Source organism: Bactrocera tryoni, chromosome 3 (genome assembly GCF_016617805.1).
Source record: "Bactrocera tryoni isolate S06 chromosome 3, CSIRO_BtryS06_freeze2, whole genome shotgun sequence".
In the NCBI taxonomy this organism is placed as follows: domain Eukaryota; kingdom Metazoa; phylum Arthropoda; class Insecta; order Diptera; family Tephritidae; genus Bactrocera; species Bactrocera tryoni.
This window is the reverse complement of record NC_052501.1, coordinates 4,524,038-4,548,447: the sequence shown is the minus strand read 5'-3', so window position 1 is coordinate 4,548,447 and position 24,410 is coordinate 4,524,038. Positions and strand designations below refer to the sequence as shown.

The 24,410-nt window shown below is 39.0% G+C and overlaps 1 protein-coding gene across 8 annotated transcripts in view; it reads left to right on the top strand.

Annotated features, from left to right (window-relative positions):
• Positions 1–24,410, top strand: part of LOC120771942 (protein NDRG3) — a 60,923-nt gene that overhangs the window by 12,325 nt on the left and 24,188 nt on the right. For 5 of the 8 annotated variants that reach the window (XM_040100244.1, XM_040100243.1, XM_040100241.1 and 2 more), the window contains exon 2: positions 10,572–11,113. The exons of 2 other annotated variants lie outside the window; for them this stretch is intronic. In XM_040100244.1, the coding sequence (XP_039956178.1) occupies positions 10,878–11,113 (236 nt within the window). In that variant the 5' untranslated portion in view covers positions 10,572–10,877. Of the gene's footprint in view, positions 1–4,697; positions 4,702–10,571; positions 11,114–24,410 lie in introns of all 8 variants that reach the window. One more of the 8 variants, XM_040100242.1, reaches the window with a different exon arrangement.

The following is a 24,410-nucleotide window of genomic DNA, read 5'->3' as shown; positions in this document are numbered from 1 at the left end:
AAACAATCAAGCGCCCAAAAGTAGGACGCTGCGCCGCTGACCTGCACTAACCCAATTGTATGGCCGAGCTGGATAAACGCTGCTGCACGCCATAACATAGTGTATTTCCATAGTTTTGCACTGACGAACTGCCGTTACACGAATAAAATGTTGTAGTTCCTATTGATTTTTAGTTTTGCGCTTTTCAAAATAATGGCTCTTGTGCATAATGCATGACTATCTGCTCCATTTTAGTGGGTTGGCGCATGATTTACGTGGTGTGTGTGTGTGGTGGCATGTTCGTTCGGGCACGAGGGTGTATGGTGTGCTGAGTGAGTTTCTAGTTGGTTGAAGTTTTGCATTGCTGGGGTTTTTAGTTGTTGCCATGCTCGCTTTTCCTGTTTTGTGCTGTCCGTTTCCGAATATTACACGAAGTTGCAGCCTGCGCGAAGCAATTGTTGTATTTGTTTTATTTTACTGTAATCTAGGTGCTAATTAAGAGAAAATATAGTATTTCACCTGTGCGGCTGTGCGGGCTCGGTGGTTATGTAAATTCATATAGGCGTTCGCCAAGTGATTTGCCATGGCACTTCAAACTTCCAAAGGCCACTAGAGCTTTTTCAGCAATTTTGCTTTTCCAGCGCCAATTTGGCAGGAAGAAATTAAAGCCTCTTGTGGCATAATATCTATAAATTTTCTTTTATTTTTATGCGGTGTGGGACTAATTTTACAAATTTAGAGCTTGCGGCCTATAAAATTTGAGGAATTAAGTAAAACTCCTAAATATTTCATGTAATTCGCTTCCAACGCTCGTAACACTAATAAACTGGGAAATTCCACACAGCTATTACAAACACTGATCGTATGGGATTTGAGTCATTCTAAAACTAATGCTGCTGCTTGCTCTCTTTACTATTTTTATCAGAACAAGAAAAAAACACAACTTCGACAACACCGCAGTTTTATAGTATTTTAAAGTAATATATAATTAAACGGTAATCCATTTAGAGATTCTCTACTTTTTTAAAGAAAAAACACGGAAATTCATTCAAATGTTGGCCGCGGCTACGTCTCATCCTTTGAGTCCAATTTTTGATGAGTCGTTCGGGAATTTCGACTGGTAACTGGCGAATGACACACGTGATATTTTGCTCCGAGGCCTGAATTGGAGCAGCATTGTCCGCTTAGACTTTAGACTTTACATATCCCCACAGGAAAAAGTCTAACGTTCTTGGTGGCCAATCGACCAGCCCAAAACGTGAAATTATCTGCTCACCGAAGTATTCTCTCAATAAATCTATTGATTGATGTGATATGTGAGAAGTGGCTTCGTTTTCTTGAAACCAAATATTGCCGAGATCACGAGCTTCAATTTCAGGCATCAAGTAATCAGTTATCATGGCGCGATAAAGGTCGCCGTTCACAGTTACGTGGAAATGATTTCACCGGTCCACAAACCAGACCAAACCGTAGGTTTTTCTGGACGAAATAGCAGCTCTTGAATCTCCTCAGGTTGCTTTTTGGTATAAATATAGCAATTTTGCTGGTTTAGATCGCTTGGGAAGGTCAAGTGGTATTTTGTACGCTTTCAATTTAAGATCTCGAGGCCAAGTCGTTCCATACGACAGTCCGAGTTGCTGCGAACGGCGCCGAATCGACTCTTGACAGCCTTCGAGTACACTCTCAGCTACGCTTTATTTTCTTCACTGGGTGCTGGCCATGGTCTCTTCGGTCGAATATTATCCAATAATGAATGCTGGGTCTGGAGATGGGGGTGATTGTGTTCTGAATAGTATGCATAGTAAGCCGATTATGTTGATCATAAAATGAGCGAAGCGTGATCTGTCAAAAAAGGCTATTAAAAAAGTAACTCTACTTGGATCACCCGTTAAAACTGAAAACGCGAACTAGTCCCTCATGTTGACCTGACATTTTGCACACGTCATTTTCTCTCTAAAAGATGCTCATTTGTCGGAACCGCCGATATCAGACAAATATCGTATATAGCTGCCATGAAAACTGCAGCCGATCGAACTCAAGTCCCTGTATGGAAAACTTTTTTTTTGACGAAAATTAAGCACAGATTATTATCTAAAGCATGGCTTCAATCTACGCAGAAATTGTTCGGATTGATTTTCCATGTTCAGGGTGTAAAGATTAAAAGATTTTGGTGTAGCTCATTATTCTATGATTATTTATATTTAAGAAACTGCATTTTGAAAATACTGATTACCTCTTAATCTTTTATAGGTTATATGTTGAACTATTACCTTTTGCATAATATTGTATTAGAAAGAAATTTCGAGGTGCGTTCACGGATCAAAATTGGTTGTACTGAAAATTGATCTACTTATGCCTCAAGTTGCCCAAGTCTAATATTTATTATTACCAGCAAATATTATGCGAGGCTAACTTCCACTTGGGAAGCTAATACCGTGCATATATACTTACGTACTCCAAATATATTTACGCGATTAGAAACAAGTCCATTTGTGAGTGTGTGTGTGATTTCGCACCACTCGAAAACTTTTTGTGCACTCATCAGTAAAAACGTTGAAAATACTGCGTAGTTGCCAGCTTAATTGTTTGCTTTCCAGGTAAACATCTACCTAAGCATTGCCAAGCTCTCATTTTACGGTACAATTAGAACATCCCAAGTGACGAAACATTATGGAAAATTTTTTTTTTACTTTTCATTAATATCCTACTTGACGTCCAAAGGGTATATACATACATACTTATCTAAATGCAGAAAATGCTAAGCTCGCCTGCTGATGTTGCCTCTCCGTGGTGATGAGTCTCAGGAGCCTTAAATATACGCCTTCTTGAAGTCACGCAAGCTATTTGTGCCGTTAACTTTTTGCTATATTTGAAGATGGACTGCCATAAGTGCACAGCCGTAAGAGATCTCATCTTAAGCACTTTGATACTGCTTTGATACTTAGGTGGAAGATTTTGCTCTGCGCACATTTCGCATTTCTCTGGCCTACATCTTATAATTCCTTTTTATTTGCATTTGTATCCGTTACGTGCTACGTATAATTTTGTGATTTAATTAACGTGATTCTTAAGTATGTACTTATGTAAGTATATACAAATATTTTCCATTCCACCTTTCGCGCTCTTGTTACTCTTTACGTTGAGTATTTATCTGTCATTACTGTTATTTGCATCTCCACAAATCGTGTTTGAGATTCTTAGCTCCCATTTTAATGAACCTATTAAGCTTAGTTTGCACTAATTGCTACTTTAGCATTAGTAATTGATTTTAGTAAATAAATAAATAATGAGTCATAGAGGTCAGATGCTGTTAACATACAAGTATTGTGGGGGCAGCGGCGAACTCGTTATAGATAATCGACTTGAACCGAAATTCGCTAATTCGCTGACTTGCTTACGACGTAATAGCGAATATTTATAAAAGCTTCGAGTTTTTCTTCAGGTTTAAGAGACACATGTTGATTTATATTTTTATATTTACATACATATGTACATATAAATTATGTTATCTCTGATTAATACCAGGAACTTGCTCAAGTACTTAGCAAAATAAGCGATAGAAATTACTTAGGCGATTAAATTGTTGATATTGGGTAGTCGAAAAATCTTCTGTATTTAAAATGAACTTTAATGAATCAAATATGTACCACTTTGGTCCACCATCTTTCGCCATTTTTTTCGCTAGAGCCATAATTCCATCGGTGTAAAACTTGTTTCGTTTCTCGGCGAAAAACTGCGGCAAGCAATTTTCACAGGCTTCTCTTGAAGTCAACTTTACTCCATTAAGGGAGTTCTGCATTGACCGAAACAAATGGTAGTCAGATGGTGCAAGGTCAGGGCTATATGGTGGATGCATCACAACTTCCCAGGCGAGCTTTCCCAATTTTTACCTAGTCATCAAAGATGTGTGTGGTCTAGCGTAGTCCTAGATAGAAGACAAAGTCCTTTCTGTTGATCAGTTCTGGCCGTTTTTTTCGATTGCTTGCGTCAGTCTCATCAGTTGTTGACAGTAAAATATGGAATCAATCGTTCGACCAGGCTGGAGTAGCTCATACTGGATGATTCCTTTCCAATCCCACTAAACACTCAGCATAACCTTTCCAGGCGTCAATCCTGGCATTGCGACCATATGGTGAGCTTCACCACGCTTGGACCATGATCTTTTTCACACATTATTGTCGTAATTGATCCACTATTCGTCTCCTGTTACAATTAGCTTCCGAAATGGTTCGATTTCATTTCGTTTCAGCAAAGAATAGACGGTGTTAATTCGGACCTTTAAATTTTTCACAAACAATTCATGTGGTACCCAAACATCGAGCTTCTTTTTGTAGCCAGCCTTTTTTAAATGGTTCAAAACCGTTTAGTGATGAATGTGAATTTTTTTAAAGATGTCATGGCTGCTTATGTGACTGTCCTTTCCCATTTTTATACAAAAATTTCAAAATATAGCGAATTTTTTCATTATTTTCACTCATTTTTGAACAGCTGAAACCTTTTTTCAACTTCCCCGAATTTAATTTTTTGGTTAAATCAAGCTTCAAATCTCACCTTTCCAACGCAAAGGAGATATACTTGTATGATTGCAATGTCATCTATTGACCAAAATATGAAAATACTTTTTCGACTACCCAATATTTTTGAAAATTTCTAACAAGAGAATTTTTGAGAAGTTTTTGAAAAATTGCTTGTCCATTAAAATCAGTTCGATTGAGTAGACAGGTCATAGCGACTCCTAATGACTTTTCTGAAAAGTTTCGTTTTCGAACAGAAAGCGGACGTTGAACAGCTGTTCTGATTTGTTTACACGAAAAGTACATATACGTAAATATGAATTGCGTTGTTGTCTACTTGTTTATCTATGATTACAGCCATGTGAGTAAATATGTATGTTGGTATGTGCGAAACAAATGAAAATGTGAGCGCCTATTTTCTGTGAGGCAATTGAAGCTTCTGACTTAGATCACGTTGTCAAATTAACGTGAGCTGTCATCGTTGTTGTTGTTGTTGCAGTTACATTTCAATGATTTCTAATCCCTCACATTTCTACTTTTATTTACACATCGCTTACGACGGATCGCTCTAATTTCCCGAATACTTCTAAATGTATTTCCATTATATTTATTTACTTATATTTGATTGTAAAATGAAATGTGTCACTTTATCAAATTATTTGCACGAATTTACGCGTATGTGCGATGATAAGATAAAGCTGTTGCTTTGTTGTAAGTTTATTTAATTTAAAACTCTCTGCCGGCGTCGCTTTTGTCAACAGAAGATATCAAAGCAGAGTTCAAAAAGTTTCTATATCAGAGCGATCAACAACAAAAGTAAACGAAAACACATTTAATTTAACAACAACACACAACAAATTCGATGCGCTTTGTTATTGAAAATGTCTGCTTTAGATTTGTGATGTCGAAATAAACCACTTGCCGGTGGCATTTTTATTTGATTGCTGCTGCAAATGGCACTTCAAATTATTTAGTAATATCCAGAATTTGATTGTTCAATTGGAAAAAAAATATATATGTTTAGATTAGTGATAAATTGTTTCGTAATATTTTCGAAATATGTATATGTATGTATGTCTCGATGTACATACATAGATATGTATGAAGTATATATGAGTGTAATCTTTTAAAGAAACATATGTATATACATACATAAGTACATATGTCAAGAATCCGTAAAAACTGGTTTTTGTGTTTGCTTGCTAAAATAAAAGCGTCATTTTTCGAAGCAATTTAATTTGTGGTAAAAAAATTGTTCTGAGTATACCCAGAAAACCACATTGTGCTGTAATTTTTTGAGATATTTTTAGATTTACTATTTGCTATTTTAACACTTTATATTGTTTGTTTCTAATATTACAGTTCCTTGTACAGGGTGATACATTTCGAGTTTCCTTATTTTTAATTGCCCGTATATACTTTAGACATTACAGAACACACGATCTTAGGGGCCAATCGACCGGCCCAAAATATGTAATTATCTGTGTACTGAAGTGTACTTTCAATAAATCCATTGATTGATGCGTTTTGTGGGAAGTAGCATCGTTTTGTTGAAACCAAATGTCGCCGAGATCACGAACTTCTATTTCAGGCATCAAATAGTCGATTATTATGTCGCGATAACGGTCCCCATTGACGATTACGTTTTCACTGGCATATTTTTTACAGAAATATATCATTCCACCGTCCTACAAACCAGACCCAACCGTTGTTTTTTTGTGGATGAAATGGTAGTTTTTGAGTCTCTTCAGGTTGCTCTTCGTCTCAAATGCGGAAATTTTGCTTTTCTGCATACTTTTTGGGCCAGAAATGGCCCTCATCGCTGAACACAATTTGTTCTTCTTGGAACTTTAGAGAGATGTCGCTTGGGAAGGTCATGTGGCTTCAATTTTTGCACAAGCTGTATTTTGTACGCTCTCAATTTTAGATCTCGACGTAAAATGCGCCAAGTCTTGCCATACGTCAGTCCGAGTTGCAGCGAATTTCGCCGAATCGACCCTTCATGGTGTTCGAGTACACTCTCAGCTCTCGGCTGCTATATTTTCTCACTGCGTACTGGACGTGGTCTATTCGGTCGAATATTATCCAATAATGAATGGGCGGTCTCATGATGGGTGATGGTGTTGCGAATAGTGTGCTCATTAGGTCGATTATGTTGATCACGAATTGAGCAAAGCGCGTGAAACTCTACTACTTATAGCTCATTTTAAGTTTGGAAATAAATGGCGAATGGTTGTTTGAGTTTTTTGAAAAAAGTACCAACAACAACCTAAGATAACCTCAAAAACAGCTTGGAATGCTCCGTTGTGGTTCTCGAAAATTCCTATAAAAGACAAAACACTTTGAGCCTATTAAAAATTTGGTGACGCGGTTAAGTCAATTTCGGCTATGTTTGCGCAAGGTGGCTGCAGAGATGTTTGAATTTCAGTCGTGCAAAGGCTGGACAATGGAGGATAAACACCTGAATATTTCCCTCTCACCTTCTTCCTGATAATTTGCATCCAACAAGACTTACCGCATGAATGCCTACTGGACAATGTCTAGTAAAAAATCCGACGATTGTGGCAAAATAAACCATTCTGAGTGCGGCTAGCTCGGAAATTTTCTTTTAGCGCACAGTTAGCGAGCTCTGCTATCGGAGTGAATGCTCGCCTCCCTAAAAGAGGATGCAATTTCGGCTTAATAGCAGCCACTTCTGTTTGAAAAACACTACTGTGGTTCAGTAGCCTCCTGCTTTGCAGAAAATTCCTCCACCAACCTTCCCTTCTACCTTCTTAGTGTTTAACTAAGAAATTCTCAGAAATTGCATTAGATTTAAGAAGCTTAAAACAACTACTTCCCCCCTTACATTGTGAATAATTTTAATTATTTTAATGTTCTTTTATCAAACATAAACGTTGGCGGTTGCCAAGCAATCGATTAGTTTACTCTTTACCCAGGTCGGTTATCTTTGATCTGTCTAACATTTAATGTTGCTACAAAAACTATGGCACACAGCAAATTTATATCGAGAAGGTCATAAGCAAGTGCTGCAAGCATTGAGAGTTATTTATTGTTCAGAAAATTAATAATGGTTTCTAGGAGACAAATTTCAAGGGAATTAAAAAGGAGCAAGCTTATGCTGTGCGCATTCAGGTGTGGCCTTCTTTGCTCCTTTGGTAGTGGTGGTGAGGGTGAATTATTATGATTAAAGCGAAGTGTATGGACCGCAAATGGAAAGTTTGCTAGAAAAATGAACTAAAAATTAGTAAGTTATTAGAAAAAAGAGGTAAATACATACATATGTACATATTATATGCATTTGAAGTTGATTTGAAATATAGCATATTTAATGAAGACTTTGCGATAATAAGGTATTATCCTAGATATATTACGTAAAACTGTCTTAAGCAGCTAAAGTTGAATTAGAAATTAATAATGAAATTTTGTAAAGATTGAGTTTGGAAAGAATTTTAGGCGATGTTTTTTGTGTTTTGAAAGTTCGTTAGAGTGTGACATGGTCCGGCAAAAGATTTAGAAATGTTTTCTTAGGGTTAATATTACGTTGAAAGACACAGTTTTACCATGATCCGACCGACAATTAATCACAAAATTTCAAGTTAAGCTGTTTAGCACCATCTGCATGTCAATAGAAAAATTGATCACAGCTGATTTAGACACAACAAGAAGAAAAGGAATATAATCAAAAATTTTGACCATTAAATGGAGCGTATTTGAAGCAAGTCGACTTTTGTAACCAAGTACAGAGAACGTATAATATACGACATCACAATGTTTTCTTTTAATAAACAGTTTTATTAATCTTCAACGGCAGTGAGGACTTTCTAGATTAGATCTTCCGACTGTTGTACCAAGGATGCCTTCTTTGTTCACCCTGGCGTGAAAATCGCCAAGCATAATTTTTTCCTCGCATCGGGGACAATTGTCATAAGCGCGCTCCAGCCGTTCATAAAAGGTATCTTTCGTCATATCGTCCTTCTCTTCCGTCGAGGCGTGGGCGCAAATTAGTGTTATGTTGAAAACTTTTGCTCTGATGAGGATTGTGGCTTATCCACTGGAATGAATGCCAGTACTTGACGGCGGAGACTTTCTACCACCACGAATCCCACACCGAATTTGCGCTCCTTTATATGACCGCTGTAGCAAATGTCACAAGGACCTGCTCGTCTCCTTCCTTGTTCCGTCCATCGCATTTTTTGGACGGAGTTACTTTTACGAGGACATCAACCAGTTGAGCATTGGCACCTTCTCAATTTATAGACTGGACATTCCAGGTGCATGCCCTTAACTCATAGTCCTTATTACGTTTGCTGAGGTCGTCATCAAAAGTGGGGTTTTTCATCCGAGGCTATTGTTTCCTTTCCATTGGAAGTGGTTCCTATGTGGTGGGTCCCAAACCCACCAAAATTTTTAGTAAAATTTAACTCGTTAATTCAATTAGATTTTATCCACGGCGAAGGGTGGCATCACTTCAGAAGTGGATAGTGTTTTTAGCGCAATCAGAGTTTATGTATAACTCAAAATATATAAAATTTTTTTTTTAAATATAATATGTATAGTATTATTAAAATATGTGTAAATATACCCTTAGAATTTTAAAACAAACAGAAGGTTTTTTTCAGTTCACAAAAATCGGACGTTTTTTAGTCCGCACGGAGTAGAGAGTGGGGAAACAACGGCACTGGCAGCAGTCAGCAGGAATACGCCACGCCAAGCTACTACTAGGAGGTTACAACCTTAGAAGTTATAGATATATGATCAACTTCCCCCGAGAAAAATTTCGCCTCCTTCTCGCGCTCTATACAAGGTACTGCAGGGTCAGGAAGCACAACTGTCGGTTTTGCGACATGAAACAGGGAATTCCAGAAAACTTCATTCTGGATTGGAATTTGTAGAAGCAGACTTAAGGCCTTAGGCCATTTACGTGGACAGGGATCAGATCACCTCAGTTCCGTCCAGCAAGCTTCTGGAATTATTCAGAGTGCTGGACCTTTGCGACCATATGTGATATAGGACCATAGGTAGCAGTGCAAAACATCAATTATTTTCTACCTTTTATCTATCTATCTACATTTTATTTCATATTACATAGCTCGATTATCCTATCAAAAATTTTACTCAGGGTTTTGCTGTTTTGAGATTACTTTACTTCGCCCTCAAAGCAACTGCCATCATTTCTTCACAATCCAAAAAGTATTTTATTAATTTCCGTCATCGTTCACCATTTTACATGCACTTTTTACACTTTACTCATTCATTTATTTGCTCACCATTCACCAATTCGGCATACTTCGCTTCCGTCCCTGTATTGCAATTTGAAATAACTTTAGTAATCCCGTATTTACATATAAGTAGTTTCTTACAAAAATATCGTAAAGTGGCATTATATTTCATAAGTTGTCTGTATGTCTTAGCAGCACTTACACATGCACACAAACTAACGCACATTCACACTTCGCTGTTGCCGGTACTCATGCACCTAAAATTCTGCTTGTTTTGCAAATTTTATTTTCTTTATTTATTGTACTTCCACACACACGAAGGAAAAATGCGCCTGTTTTCGTTTGTGCCTTTTATTATTATGTAAGGAGTATACTTTGGTTTTACACTTGATTTCGATTAATTTTGATTATGTTTTATAATAATTTTCCTTTTTTACTTTCCGTTTATTTTTCGATTTGTTTGGTACGAACTCGAATGTCTGTCGTACTGAAAACTGTCATTTGCGCTCGCTGACGTTCCAAAACAAACCAAATAACCAAAACTGCACTCACAACACGCGCTATGCAACGAACGCAATACCGCCTAACAACCCAATTTAAAATACATAAATAACCGTTATATACACACTTACATATTTACCTATATGTATGTATGTGTATACTTAAACGAACTGTAAAACTATATGTATAAATAAATGAAAAAAAAAAATAAAATGCATTTCTTAAAAAATTATATAAAATGATAAAAATGCACCACTGCCTGCCTATTGGATTGTCTGCCTGTTTGCCTGATTGCCGTATAACTGCATTTTGTAAAATAAAATATTTAAACATTAATTAAACTATGCAATAAAAGTAAAAGAAAGAAAACAAGCAAGCTCAAGCCCAAACGCCGACACAACGCCAGGAGTGACACATCAGCACAGTTTGGCCTCAGCCACAGACACACACACACGCATACACAAACATATCGACTACCACAAGTGCCACTCATTATACAGCCACCAAGCACCTGTGCAACAAGCAATACAAGAACAATAAAAGCTACAACAAATCACCACACGAATTCTAAAGCCGATTGAAAAAGAAGAAAGGGAAAGTAGCAGCAGTTGCAGGAAACAAAATTCGTTTATTGGTGTTGAAGTGTTGAGTTGCTTTGAAGATGCCGCAGTCCGAAGGCGGCTACACGGCGCTCGATAGCGCCGGCACCAATGGTCCCGATGGCAGTGGTGGCGCCATCTATCAGTCAACCACAGAGCCGACCGGTCCACACTCGGTTTTCGAATCGATGAAACGCGCCATTGGTCAGGTGGTCGGCACAACAAATGGTAGTTCCCAGGATACCGACGATTTGCTAACGACGACCAATGGCCGTCAGGCCACCATTGTTGGATCAAGGTAAGCGAAACAATGTCTGAACCGTTTTATTAACTAGCAAATTAACGTTGATATAAAGGAATGCAGTTAATTTGTTGCTTGTTTTTGTTGCTTTTGTTCGTTTGCTTTACTAAAATTGTGTATTGTAAAAATGTTATCAAAAATTCCTCTAAACTTAATTTCACTTACTAATAACGCACGCATTTACGAAATGTTTATAAATAGACAGAAAATTCATATTTAGAAGCTCAAAGCTTGTACGACGAGTATGTGGTGTCAAGGCTACGAACGTTGTTTTCCATACCGTTACATATGATGTTTTGCACTTCAGGTGGCCGTTTAAGAAATTTTGGGTTCTTTTTCTTTTTTATTGGTGTCGACAGCGTTTACGCGGTTATAGCCGAGTTGCCAACAGCGCGCCAGTCTTTCTTCCTTTTCGCTGTTTGGCGCCAATTGGAGATTTCAAGTGTAGCCAGGTCCTTCTCCATCTGGTCTTTCCAAAAGAGTGGGGTCTTCCTCTTCGTCTGCCGACCCGGCGATTACTGCGTCGAATACTCTCAGAGCTCGAGTGTTTTCATCTATTCGGACGACATGACTTAGCCAGTGAACTATGTCAATGTCGTCGTATAGTATATCCCGTACAGTTTATCGTTCAATCGACTGCGGTATTCGCCGTTGACAATGCTCAAAAGACCATTAATCTTCCGAACGTAACGCCGACTAATTAGATGGACAATAATAATAAGTGACATAGAATTTTACCTTTGTTCGTCGAGAGAGGCCCTTACTTCTCAATTACCTGCTCAGTCCGAATTAGCACCTGTTGGAAAGATTTATTCTGCGTTGGATTTCAAGGATAATGTTGCTGGTGGTCTTAACGCTGGTCCCAAGATAAATGAAATTATCTATAACTTCAAAGTTATGACTGTCAACAGTGACGTGTGAGCCAAGTAGCAAATGCGACTACTTTTTGTTTGATGGCAGAAGATACGGGGTTTGTTCGGAAAGTAGCCTTTGATGTCAAAGAAGACAATAAGCACCGTTTTCACTTTAGATTTGCTTATTCTTCCTGTTTTTGGGCGAGGCCCTCCAAAAAGGCCTGGTGCCACCGAAACATACCAATTCTTGCCAAAGCAACATCTAGGTAAGCCTGCTTGATCATATCAAACGTCTCCGTAGCAGATTTACTGAGTTTCACACAAAATTTAATCGCTTAACTCTGCTATAATGAACGCTGTATTTTCAGCTTGCATCACTCACACAAACACGTCGCGCGAAAATGTTTGTTTTGACTCACTAGGTGCTCGGAGACAACTGCTAGCCGCTTGTTCGCTCCGCTAGGAACGCCCTCTACCGAATCCAGTCACCCACGTTCCGAAGAACAGTCGCGGCGGGAGAAAACCAGTGCTTTCCAGACAAACCCTGTAGTTCGTCTTGCCCTCGTTCACTATCAGACCCATTTGTCTGGTTCAGTCTGGAGAAAGCAGAACTAACGGCGCGGTTGTTTGGCTAATAATATCGATGTCATCGGCGTAAGCCAGCAATTGTTGACTGTTTTAGAATATTTTACCTATTCAGCTCTGCAGTTCGAATTATTTTCTTCAGCAGTAGATTGCAGAAGTCGCACGATAGGGAGTCGCCTTGCTGAAACCTCGTTTTGTATCGAACGGCTCAGAGACGTCCTGCCTTCAGTTTACACAGTGGCGTTAGTTTTGCGGGGATACCAAACGTCATCAATTGGGGAATTGGGTTCACCATCTCCTATTGTTATGCTTTCACATCGAAAAAGTGCTTAAAAATCGTCATGTTGGCAGTCTCTGAAGATCTTAACTTTTCCTATGTATCGACTCCACATAGTTGGTTAATGTTGTAGATATGAGCGGGTCAGAGTAACTATAATCGTAGCAAACCACCTGAATATGTTGGGAAACAACATCGAGTAGAGGTCACAAAAGAGGTGTTTACTGAGGAGGTTTGTCAGTTTCGATCAGATGGTATAATTGACTATTGCGTGCATGTAGAAGTCCATTTATTAATACGTGGATCACATGCTTAGATCTAAAATGAACCTAAAATGTTTATGAAATTTCTACTACTCATGTAAAGTATTGACCAACGATTCTCAAAATCTGTCCGGCAAGAAGCGGTGTTGTTTAAGGTTTCTTCAAAGTATGATTCAGCAAACAGTCACGATTAAAAATGCCGAATTGCTTCATGACCAATTTCTCATTCATAAGTCCATTACAAATTTAAATAGCACTTAAATTAATTGCACTGTCATTATGGTAAGCTCCTTCGTCAAATAAATTAACCAAACCTAAAACATATGATATATAAAGTATAATTGCAAATGCCAACTGTGATTTCGTTGTAATATTGATTTGATTAGTGGGAATAATATTCAAATTTCTGTGACTTGTCGTGCCTGAAACGACGGCACAATACACAAGAGGTGGCAAATCAATGGAAAAGTTCAAGGCAACAGCGTGTTTGTGAATTTGGTGAACCGCTCGCAAGGCACCCAATTGTACACAGAGAGACAACAAGCAGCCAAACGAGCGTGGCGTCCAATAAAATCGACGCTATCGAGCTAGTAAATCAACATTACGGCAGCAGCGACGTCAAGGCAATTGTTGGTGCCACATGCCACAAAATACGACTTCGCATATGCGCATTGTTTTGTCAATAATTTGTTGCAGTTCAGTTCATTTGAGATGGCTTCTTTTATTGTTTTTGCTTACCGCGCTGCCATTTCGCATCCTTTTTACCCCTTTTGTCGCTGTTGGGACCACATTCATTGGCAAACTGCTCTCAGCGTATTACATGAGTCGTGCTTTTTCTTCTTTTTTGTTTTGCACATTTCCAAACGGTTGGGCGCAATAAGTTCAATTGCTGGTGGCAAGCATGTGGCACCAAATAAATCGCACGAAAATGTCGAGTGACTGTGTTAAGTGGCTTGGTCGTTGCAGTCGATGGCTAGTAATGACCCGGCTGACTGACTCGTCGCCCGTCGTTTGATTGGTTGGCCGGGTTGACAGCCCAAAGTGGCCATGTAACTCTGCATACATGCTTTTGTAAATGCACGAACATGTCATTTTGCCACTTGCCACTTGCCACATGCTGCCTGCACTTGATTCCATTTCGATTGTGTGCCATTTTGTTCTTCTTTTTGGGTGTGTTTTTCTTACTGAGTACTCGCTTCTTGTGCTTATTTGCGCTAGTTCGGGCGGTTGTGCCCTCCAGCGCCAGCTCTCGCCTGTGTCAGCTACTCTTCAAATGATTGCGCTTTTTGTTGTTGCATGCTCGTTTAAATATTGCACAATTTCTTGCTTGGCATTGCGCAAATCTGGCGCAGTTGGTCAATTCCATATTCCAATTTCCAACAAGCTAACGACATTTGAACGCCAAGCAGCGCTTGCTGCTGGTGTTGCAGCACCACGCTCCGTCGCTCGCGCGCTTGCTCACCCGTGTCCATTGACCAAACTGCTGCTGCTGCTGCTGTTGGCAAATTTACATATGTAAATGTAATATATGCATGTCAATGTTGCCACAAGCAGCTGCAATTGGAACCACTGTCATGAATAAATGGAATTATGTACTTATTTAATACTTACAGCCGTTTGCTTTGCACACACACACGCACACACAAACCCATACATGTGCAAAACTGCCAATGTGAGTGGTAGGGAGTATATGTGTGCGTTTGCTTTTGACTTTTTGACCTCTGCTTTCGTACGAATTTTCAGTGAAATTGCACTTTATACCCACAGCGTGGGTCCCTGTGCTATTAGGTCATTTCGCCCATTTCACTGGGCATCGCTCGGCGTGAGCAGCAAGCGGCCCCGTGTGGTGCGCTGCAAAAAGTTGTTGCTTACTGGAGCAAAGTCAATTATTGTTGCGTGAATATTACAAAATACTTTATATATACACTTTAGTTACCACTTTTTCACCATTACCAACACCAACACCAGCAACAACAACAATGTCATTATGGTCATTAACAAAGTTAGTCATCAGTTATCAGCAAAGCACCATCAGCCATCGACGTTCACAGCAACAACAAGCCATTCTGTGTTTGAATATGTCAGGTACATGCACACACACCCACACAAACACACACACAGATATACGCATACACCCGCTAGTGCCTGCGTAAATTATGCACTATAATTTCATAAATGTTTATCACATTTTCATTGGAGCTGAGTGGCGAGTTGCAGTGCTCTTTCCGCAGGTCGTTTTGCAATTTCCCTTAGCTGTTATATTTAATTACATTCGTGCGGCCAATCGCTGTTCGATCGCATTTCACATTGACTCATTTACCGTTTCTGTCATGCATATATTACATGTTTTCATATGCATTTCGCTGGATGGCATTTCATACAGGGTTCATACACTGTTTTACGTGAGTCAACTGGAATATTATAGAAAAACTAAAACGCGAAGTCAGTAGACATTGGAGAGTTGAAACATTTTGAAGGGCCTACATTTAGGTAATTTGAAAAAATAATAACAACTGACCTCTTGCGTCTTATCTGGATTTTGAGAAACGATCATACATAAGAGGTTTCCAAATTCCATAAATGCCATATATGACATCAAAATAGTCTGGTCTGCGAAAGCTTCTTTGCTGTGGAGCTTTTCATGCAACACAATTTGACCATGGATAAAATAAACTCTTTAATTTTATTCCGAAGTTCAAGGTTCAGATTATTGTTATTTAAAAGAGAATTTTGCAACAGCAGATGTTGATGAAAATATCGGCGAATACTATTATTTCTCTGATATAAAGAAAAATTTGCTGCTCTTGGGTTGAATAATATGTGAAAGTAGTTTGAATAAAGTTGATTATAATTGTTCATCTTATCCTCTCAACTTATCTCTATGTTAGGAACACGACGGGACATTGAGACATTAGGTTTTGCTTCCTTGTACTTACAAAAAAGTATACTAAGATAAAAAAATAGTAAGACTCTGTCCATAATTTTAAAATTCTTAATTTATTCTTCAAAATCTATTTCTTCCGCCTCAAAGTAGTCCTCTTGGCCACAATTCTCTTTTACGTTTTTTCGATTCCTCGAAACAGTTGTTCCTTCATGAACAGCCTTAAATACTCGTAACGATTCACCCTTAAGGTCTGGATTTGACTCAAAGCGGTTTCCCCGGAGCGGTCGTTTGAGTTTGCTGAATAGCCAGAAGTCACACGGAGCAAAATTAGGCGAATACGATGGTTGCGGTGCGATATTGGTTGGATATTTGCGGAAAACTCACGAAGAATCATTAAATCATGATCGTCGTGCAAAAACCAAGAGTGGTCGACCCATAATTCCGGCCTCGTTTTACAAATAGCTTCGGGCAAAGTCAAATAGTATTCGTTGTTTACAGCTTGGTCGGTCAGAATGCTTTCGGAGCCCACCACATCTCTATAATCGAAGAAACTGTCAACATAACCTTGGTTTTTAACCTGCTTTGACGTGGTTTTTCGGTTGCGGCTCACATTTACCACGATATTCGGCCGATTTATCGTCTGTTTCCGGGTTGAAAGCATAGATTCAAGACTTATCGCCAGTTATAATACGTTTCGTGAAATCCTGGTAGTCAGAAAACCATTGTTTCACAGACCTATATGCGACGCTGTTTTTTCGAAAAAATTTAGTGTTTTTGATATCAATCGTGCTTTCACTTTTCTGAGGCTCAAATGATCTTTAAAATGGTTTTAACTGATCCTCCCAATATTCCAACAATGCCAGTAATATCTCTGACTGTTAATCGTCGATCCTGAAGCAACGTTTCCTTTATTTTATTGATGTGATGTTGATAGCCGTCCTGGACGTGTTTCGTCAACACGTTCTCAACTCTCAAGCTCAAAAACACTGGCTCACGACAAACAATTAACACCAAAGGCCTTTTCCAACATTCATCACATTTCGGCACCAGAAATTTAATTGCGCACACAAAATTTAATGAACCTTCCTTCTAGAATAATTTCACTAATCGGAAAAATCGGCGAATGCACTTTATGTACTTCAGAAAGACAAGCGTATACTAAACACTAATCATTATTTTGATGTGACATTTGGTACAGATATCCCTGACTGTCATACCAACCCGGAAAAAATATTCCGTCTAATAAGTTTTCGAGCGAAATTTAAATCAAGAGTCTTACTATTTTTTGCCCACAGTAGTAAATTTTAACAAAGATGAAACCGCCAAGAATTTTTTCAACATCTATGAACATCCTCGAAAACTGAGATGAAAGCCCTGAAGAATTTTTTAAATAGCCTCAAAAACTTAAAAAAGAACTAATGGTTTAATAAAACCGACAGGTTCATCTATAGTGTTCTACAGTTAGAGTATACATATTTAGATGATAGTACAGATCTTCACGGTAGTAGATGGTGATCACGCATATTTCAGCAACCGTAGGAATGGTTTTCAAAATATCGCTCCGATGAGGATATAAAAAGTTCATCAAATGCAAATCTAGGTTTTCAATTTCTTTTTTGCTTCTATCTAACAAGTAAGGTTTTCGCACATTCACGAGTGATGGAATCAAACGACACGGTCTGCGGCCTTACATCAGTGTGTATTTGGAGTTTAGGAGAGCTTATATGAACTGAACGTTGAGCAAAATCATTTTTTTATATGGGCAAAAATTAGAAAATATTAAGGAATTTGAACTCAATTTGTTGTTTTGTGATATATAGTATGTATATGACTAGGCAGAAACTTTTAAAAATAATTTTTAGCAGTAATAACAATATAATTTTTTCTTTTATTTTTATAATAATTGTATAGTTGTTAGCGCGTGCTTGATTCGGTAAAGAATTTTCATACAGAGCTTCATTTTACATAGAACTGAAATAGGGTTTGTTTTCATATAATTTATCCATAATTTATAAAGAAACTGAGGGCGTGGTATTCAGATTTCAATTAAAATTAGAAATAATTGTGAGCTGCTTGCAAGTCAGGAATTCTAATTAATTCTTTGAAGCTCACATATATACTTAAACACCAATGAATATGTATGTTTGTGCTAATTACTTAGATTTCTCTCCGAGTTGCACCTGATCCCTCCCCCCTCAACTGTGTGTAGACAAATAAATCGCATATTTACTTCAATTAACACTTCCTGCCAGCCTGTTAGTAACGGCTGCCCACGCTCGGTTATCTCTTAGAAAACGCTCAAATAATTCAAATAAATTCTGACTCGTACACAAGACTTACTCATTGTAGCATACCCATTCACACATACAAATCATATAGTTATATGCTCTGAGTATTCGTATTTGTATAATCAGAAGTAGCGCATTTTAGTCGGCCGCTTTTATGGGCTCAGCCGTTTGACCGGGATGACCGTGAACGGCGAATGAACACCAGCTTTTGCCTGCAACTGACTGCAGCTGCTCGATGTACTGTTTTTGTTTGTTCTTGTTGTTGCAGCAATTAGCATACACCGCTCCGCCGTTCCACCGCAGCTGATAACTTGAAAATCACGCAAATTAGCTAAATTTAGCTCTTCAATTGCCCAATGCAATGCTCTGCTCTTCACTTGTATCCGCAAGTTCCACGTGCACGAAAATGTGAAATTTAAAATTTTTTTTTGTAAACGAATGAGGTCGCGAGGAACTCCCTTTGTGATTAGTTACCTTTGAGCTCTACTGCGTTTAGAAATAATAATTAAGCGCTTTTGATAAGCAATTAAACATTTTTTGAGAGAGTTATTTCGTGCTACGTAATCTCGGTACTAAAAAATGCGAGTGATTGAATGCTGTAGAAGATATGAAATAAAATAATAGAGTCATGAAGAATGAAGAAAGTGGAAAATTTGAATTTCTTTGGATCCCTATGCCAAATAACAATACACAAGCAATACGACTTCGAAGGCTCCATAACTTCCCTAATTATTAAAAACTAGCTGACTTACCGACTTTTGTACCGCTTCCGCCTAAGAAAGGAATAGTTGCGATCATCGAGATGATAATTATTGGCATTTTTAAACCCTAACAGGCTATTTTAAGTTTGCCCCGATGTTTGTTGCACCTAGAAGAGAAGGCCAGAGACCATATAATGTGTATAACGGGGTTTCAATAAGAGCGCTATAAAAGTTGGAATGCCAATGAAATTATTTATTCCTGGGAAAGTACATTCGAAGCCATTATGTGTGAAACTCGATTAATTTTGCATGACTACGGGCACGCTTGCAGATGTCCAGACGCTGAACCCAATTTTCGACGGTTTTCAAGCATAAATCGGCCGATACTGCTGCAATTTCACGTTCGGTATTCGTACGAAGTTCATCAAGCGTCGCTAGCTTGTCTGCATAGATCATAAACTTGACATAACCCTACAGGAAATAGTCTAACGGCGTCAAATCGCACGAGGGGGGCATTTGACTTGGCCTTTTCGTGAGATAACACGTTCACCAAACTTGTCTTTCATTAAATCGATTGTGACATTCGTGCGTGACTTGTGACGCCGTCCTGTTCGAACCACATATTGTTCAAGTCCATATTATCCAATTCGGTCCAGAAATATTCGGTTATTATATTTTTTCGGGATGCATTGGTGACTCATGGAGTATGTGTGGATTGCTCTCTGACCAATAACATATATTTTGCTTATTGATGAAGCCATTCAGCCAGAAATCAGCCTCGTCATTTAAGATGATTTTTTGTTGAAAATCCGTACCATTTTGCTCAGCGCAATTCACGAACATACGACGATTCTGGTGGCCAAGCGGTTTCAGTTTTTGCGTAAATTTGATCTTGTAAGCATGTAGGCCAAGATCTTTTCGCAACGACATCACAGAGGTGCCCAACGCTTGAGAACGACATGTGAGAAACTGATTTGGGTCTTCCTCAATTGATGCGCTAGCGGCAGCAATATTCTCGACAATATGGGCACTTCTTTGTCTCACTGGCACGGAAACATTTTGTACTGTGCCTGTGGACTTAATTTTTCTACTAGATACTAAATTGTTGATCTGACAGACCGATTATGACGACCATAAATTAAAGCTGAGGCCACTGATTCCGAATTTCGGTAATAAATTTTAATAAATTCGAATCGTTGTTGGATCGCATATCTTTCCATGATGAAATGGCAAACTTTACTGAAGAGAAATGTCAAAAGAGCGCGAATAAAAGGCGTCTTTTGCTGTCTCTATCGGTTTACTTTTGTTGCGTCCCTATAAAAACCCCTTTACATATGTACTATATATGAATGATCAGCGGCCGAGCTAAGTCGATTTAGCCACCGATATGGATCTGAAAATTTTCATCTGACCTTTTCGCACCAAGAATATGCACAGCTTCGCCGATATCATTGAAATTGATATGTAGGTACTTGGTAGTTGTAATTAATTGAAAATTCATAAATATCGAGAAAACGATGATTTTCTGATGCATATAATTTTGTTTAAAAATAGTCTAGACTTGTGAAATTTTCCAGCTGTTCTTCAAAATACTAAATGTGTCACTTATCGATTTTTTGAGAATTCCTTGCCTTTAAATACACTTTTTATTCGTATGTACTTATATAGTACACAATATATAATAAGAATACAAACAAACAAGCATTGTGTGTGGGCGATTTGTGTCAATTTCGATGAAACGGCGTCCACAGTGAACGACAAATCGGTCAACTTATATTGTATGTAAGTTTGAGGACCGACCCTGCACCCACATTAATTACATATACGAGTGCAAGCACTGCCATACACCTATGGTATATATGTATGTATATATGCATATATGTACATGCAAACCGGTGACTACAAGCTTTGTGCATGTTCAAGCGTAATTGGTGCATCGCCGCCACCACAGCTTGTAACCTCCATCGATAATGGCGTCAAATTATTGCCCTCCCAGCGTCAATGTGTTGTAGATATATACAGCATTGCAATATTCTTTTTTTTGTTTTTCTACTTTTTTTACAGTTTGCGCAACTTTTAATTTTGTCGATTTTCTTGTAATTTCTTGGAATTCCCTTTTTTGCATTTGCCGCTGCCGATTTTGCATGTTGCCATGCATTTTTCATATGACCCCTGAATACGTTGGGCCTGTGTGCGTGCTACTTTCTTTCACGCCCACCAGCATGCCCCGCCGCAGTTAAGTAGCCGCATTGGCATATGTACCTGTATATGCTCTGGCGTTATGTGTCGGTGCGTGTGCTTCTCTGTTTTCCTATGAATTATTCATGCAACCGCATTGAAAATGAAAGTAAATCTTTGTTGTTTCTGTTTTGCTTAAGTAAAATAGGTTATTTTATTTATCAACTATTCCTTTCGTGTGATGAATGACCGCATTTCAAGAGTTGTTGGCTGTGTATTTTATATATGCCGTACAATGTATACATACATACATACATGTGTGTTACATAACTCATACTGTTCAGTAGTACTATTTCAGAAGGAAGCTAGAAAACACGTTAACTTCGAGTTGTTAGGAATTTTCTTCAGAGATTGTAGATGTTAGCCTTGCATAATAATCTATGCCAAACTCCGAAGAAGTTTCTGTATGATGACTTGAGTTCGATTGGTCAGTTTCTATGGCAGCTACATATAGGGTTTGTGCGGAAAGTAATAGGACTGAGCAGATTTAAAAAAATGTATTGAACCATTCGTCACAATTCTTTAAAAATTTGTAAGACAGGCGCATTCTGCGTCGATGCACCGCCAGCGCGATTTTCAAGCATTGAAGGCGTCAATACCGTGAAAGGTATTCTCCGGAATAAACTTGAAAGCCGAAGTGCGTGCTGCTTGGATCCCCTTTCGTCTGCCTATTCAGGCAAGGAAACCAAAAAGAGTCCGGGGAGCACATCTGGTCTGTAGGGCGGCTGCGGAAGCATTGGGATGTCGGCTTTGGTTGGGTAGCTATTAACAAGAAAGGCGGTGTGAGCTGGGGCATTGTCGTGGTGCAACTTCCAGTCGGATATGATGTCTTGTCTGACCCGATTGATTCTTTGTGTGAGTCTCTTGAGGACTTCCACGTAAAACTGACTGAACATGATGGACGATGTTTTCTGATGTCAAAAAAGACAATGAGCATCATTTTCACTTTGGATTTGCTCATTATTTCCTTTTTTGTCAAAGTCGCAGGTCTCCCAGCACGATCTTCATCAGCGACATCGTCCTGGCCTTCCAAAAAGGCCAGGTGCTACCGAAACATACCAATTCCTGCCAAAACAACATCTGGGTAAGCGTGCTTTATCAGATTCATACAGAATTTAATCGCGTACCTCTGATCTAACGAACGCTGCATTTTCGGATTGCACCACTCACAGAAACACGTCGCGCGAAAATGTTTGTCTTGACTCTCCAGGTGCTCGGAGAGAACCGGCCGCTCGTTCGTTAGCAAGGAACGCCATCTTCCGAATCCAGTCGGTGCGCCCACGCTCACTCCAGTACTTTCTGAACAAATCCTGTATATGCCATAATGGTCTGATATCATATATTCCAACAAATGAGCAGTTTCTTAAAGAGAGAATAACATGTGCGAATTTGCGGACCGATATCTCAAAAATTATCTACCGAGGTTCAGGGTATAAAAAGATATACAATATTTAAAAAAATATTTAAAAGTCTCGTTCAAACCAGTGCTGTTCCACTGTACTTTAATTAATTATTTTAAAAATATAAATTATAAATCCACAGCCGCATTCAGCTAGCAACATTTTCTCCCTACACACACACACACATAAGTACATACTAGATCTACTTAGCATACAAAGTGTTCCGCGTCTGTTTACAGTTGCAGTTATGGTTTGTTATTAAACAAAATAAACGTGAGCTAAAAGCAACAACAACAACAACGTTTTAATATTATTCAAAAGGTGGGAGTGTGCCATTGCTTCACCTTTGGCGCGCCAATCAGTACCTTGGTGACCATGCGAACGATCGTGACTCTCGTGATTATTGATCGGTTTTAGCATTAGCGCCATATATTGTGTACCCGCAAGTTTCTTCGAATTTGCCGGCTGCATTTTGCCACCGGCGTCGACTCTGCGACCGATCGCTGACGTAGGCACTGTAACTGTTGTTGCTACAGTCGCGTACACGCTTCCATTCATACTTCGGCGGCGGCGTTTTGGATTTGCTTGCATTCTTAATGACTTGCACTAACCGCCACCGGTTCGCACCGGTTCAAATCCGGTGCATTCGAGTGTGTCATGTTAAATGAGACTTTTTTATATCAAAGTGAATCGCTTGCATACAAATGTACATATTTATTAAATTTACTACAATGTAGCTGAAAATATAAACAAATAACAATGACCATGTAGGGAAAAGTATCAGAAGACCGTATTTAATCCAAAACATGCAAACGGTGGTAAAAGCATGTTTTATAATTGAGAGTGGTCAGTTTCTTTTAGAATCGTTTGACTTGTTGTGTTGTTGTTGTTATTGTAATCTCCATTCGGATGATGAGGATTAGATAAGTGGTCGTCGACGTCATCCAACAGTAGAACCAAGAAACGTTCTGTTTCGACGGGGTCGGACCAAAGGGAGGGAGCGTCTGATTAGTGGGGTTAGTGGGTCATGCTAAGAGGTGACCAGTGTCATGTGGAGACTCTTTGCCCGCAGGACATATATGTATTAGATATGTCGGGGTCTATTCTGTATAAGTAGGAGTTTAACCTGCTAGAGTATCCAGAACGAAGCTGGGCAAGGGTCACTCTCGTCTCTTGCGGAAACTCGAGCTCTTTGTCTGCAATGGGTGGTGGTTTGACTCCAAGAACGCCAGTCATTGAGAGAGAGTCAGTGAAAGTGTTGATAGCTCCACTGTGAATGACGGTCAGTGGTTGTCGGAAGTTAGTTTCGTCCGAAGTCAGGTCGGCGTATTGTTTGATGTCGTTCGACGTAGTTGAGGAATGACCTCTTGATGCTCCCGCAGAAACTGCTTGGAGAGGAGTTCATTATGCCCCTTAACTGGGAGCATACGGGCTTCAGTATGCAGGTGTTCGATAGAAGACATCAAGAGATGTCCTGTCGTAATTCGGAGTGCAGTGTTCTGACAAGTTTCGAGCTTCCTCGGCTGCGTTTCAATGCATCCAGGCGACCATATTGGTGCGGCGTAGTTAAGGACCGGCCGGCCGATTGTCTTGTAAGTTGCCAACACCATTATATTTGTCCTTTACCCATGCGCTGCCGGCCAGCGACTTGAGGATTTTGTTGCGGCTCTGTACTTTGGCGATAATCGCGCTCGTATGAGGAGTGAATCAATCCTAAAATTTTAGTATCGATCGACTGTTCAGAGTCGACTTTTAGCTAATGCAGGGTTTTCCAATAAGGTTGATATGATTTTATTGTTAAGGA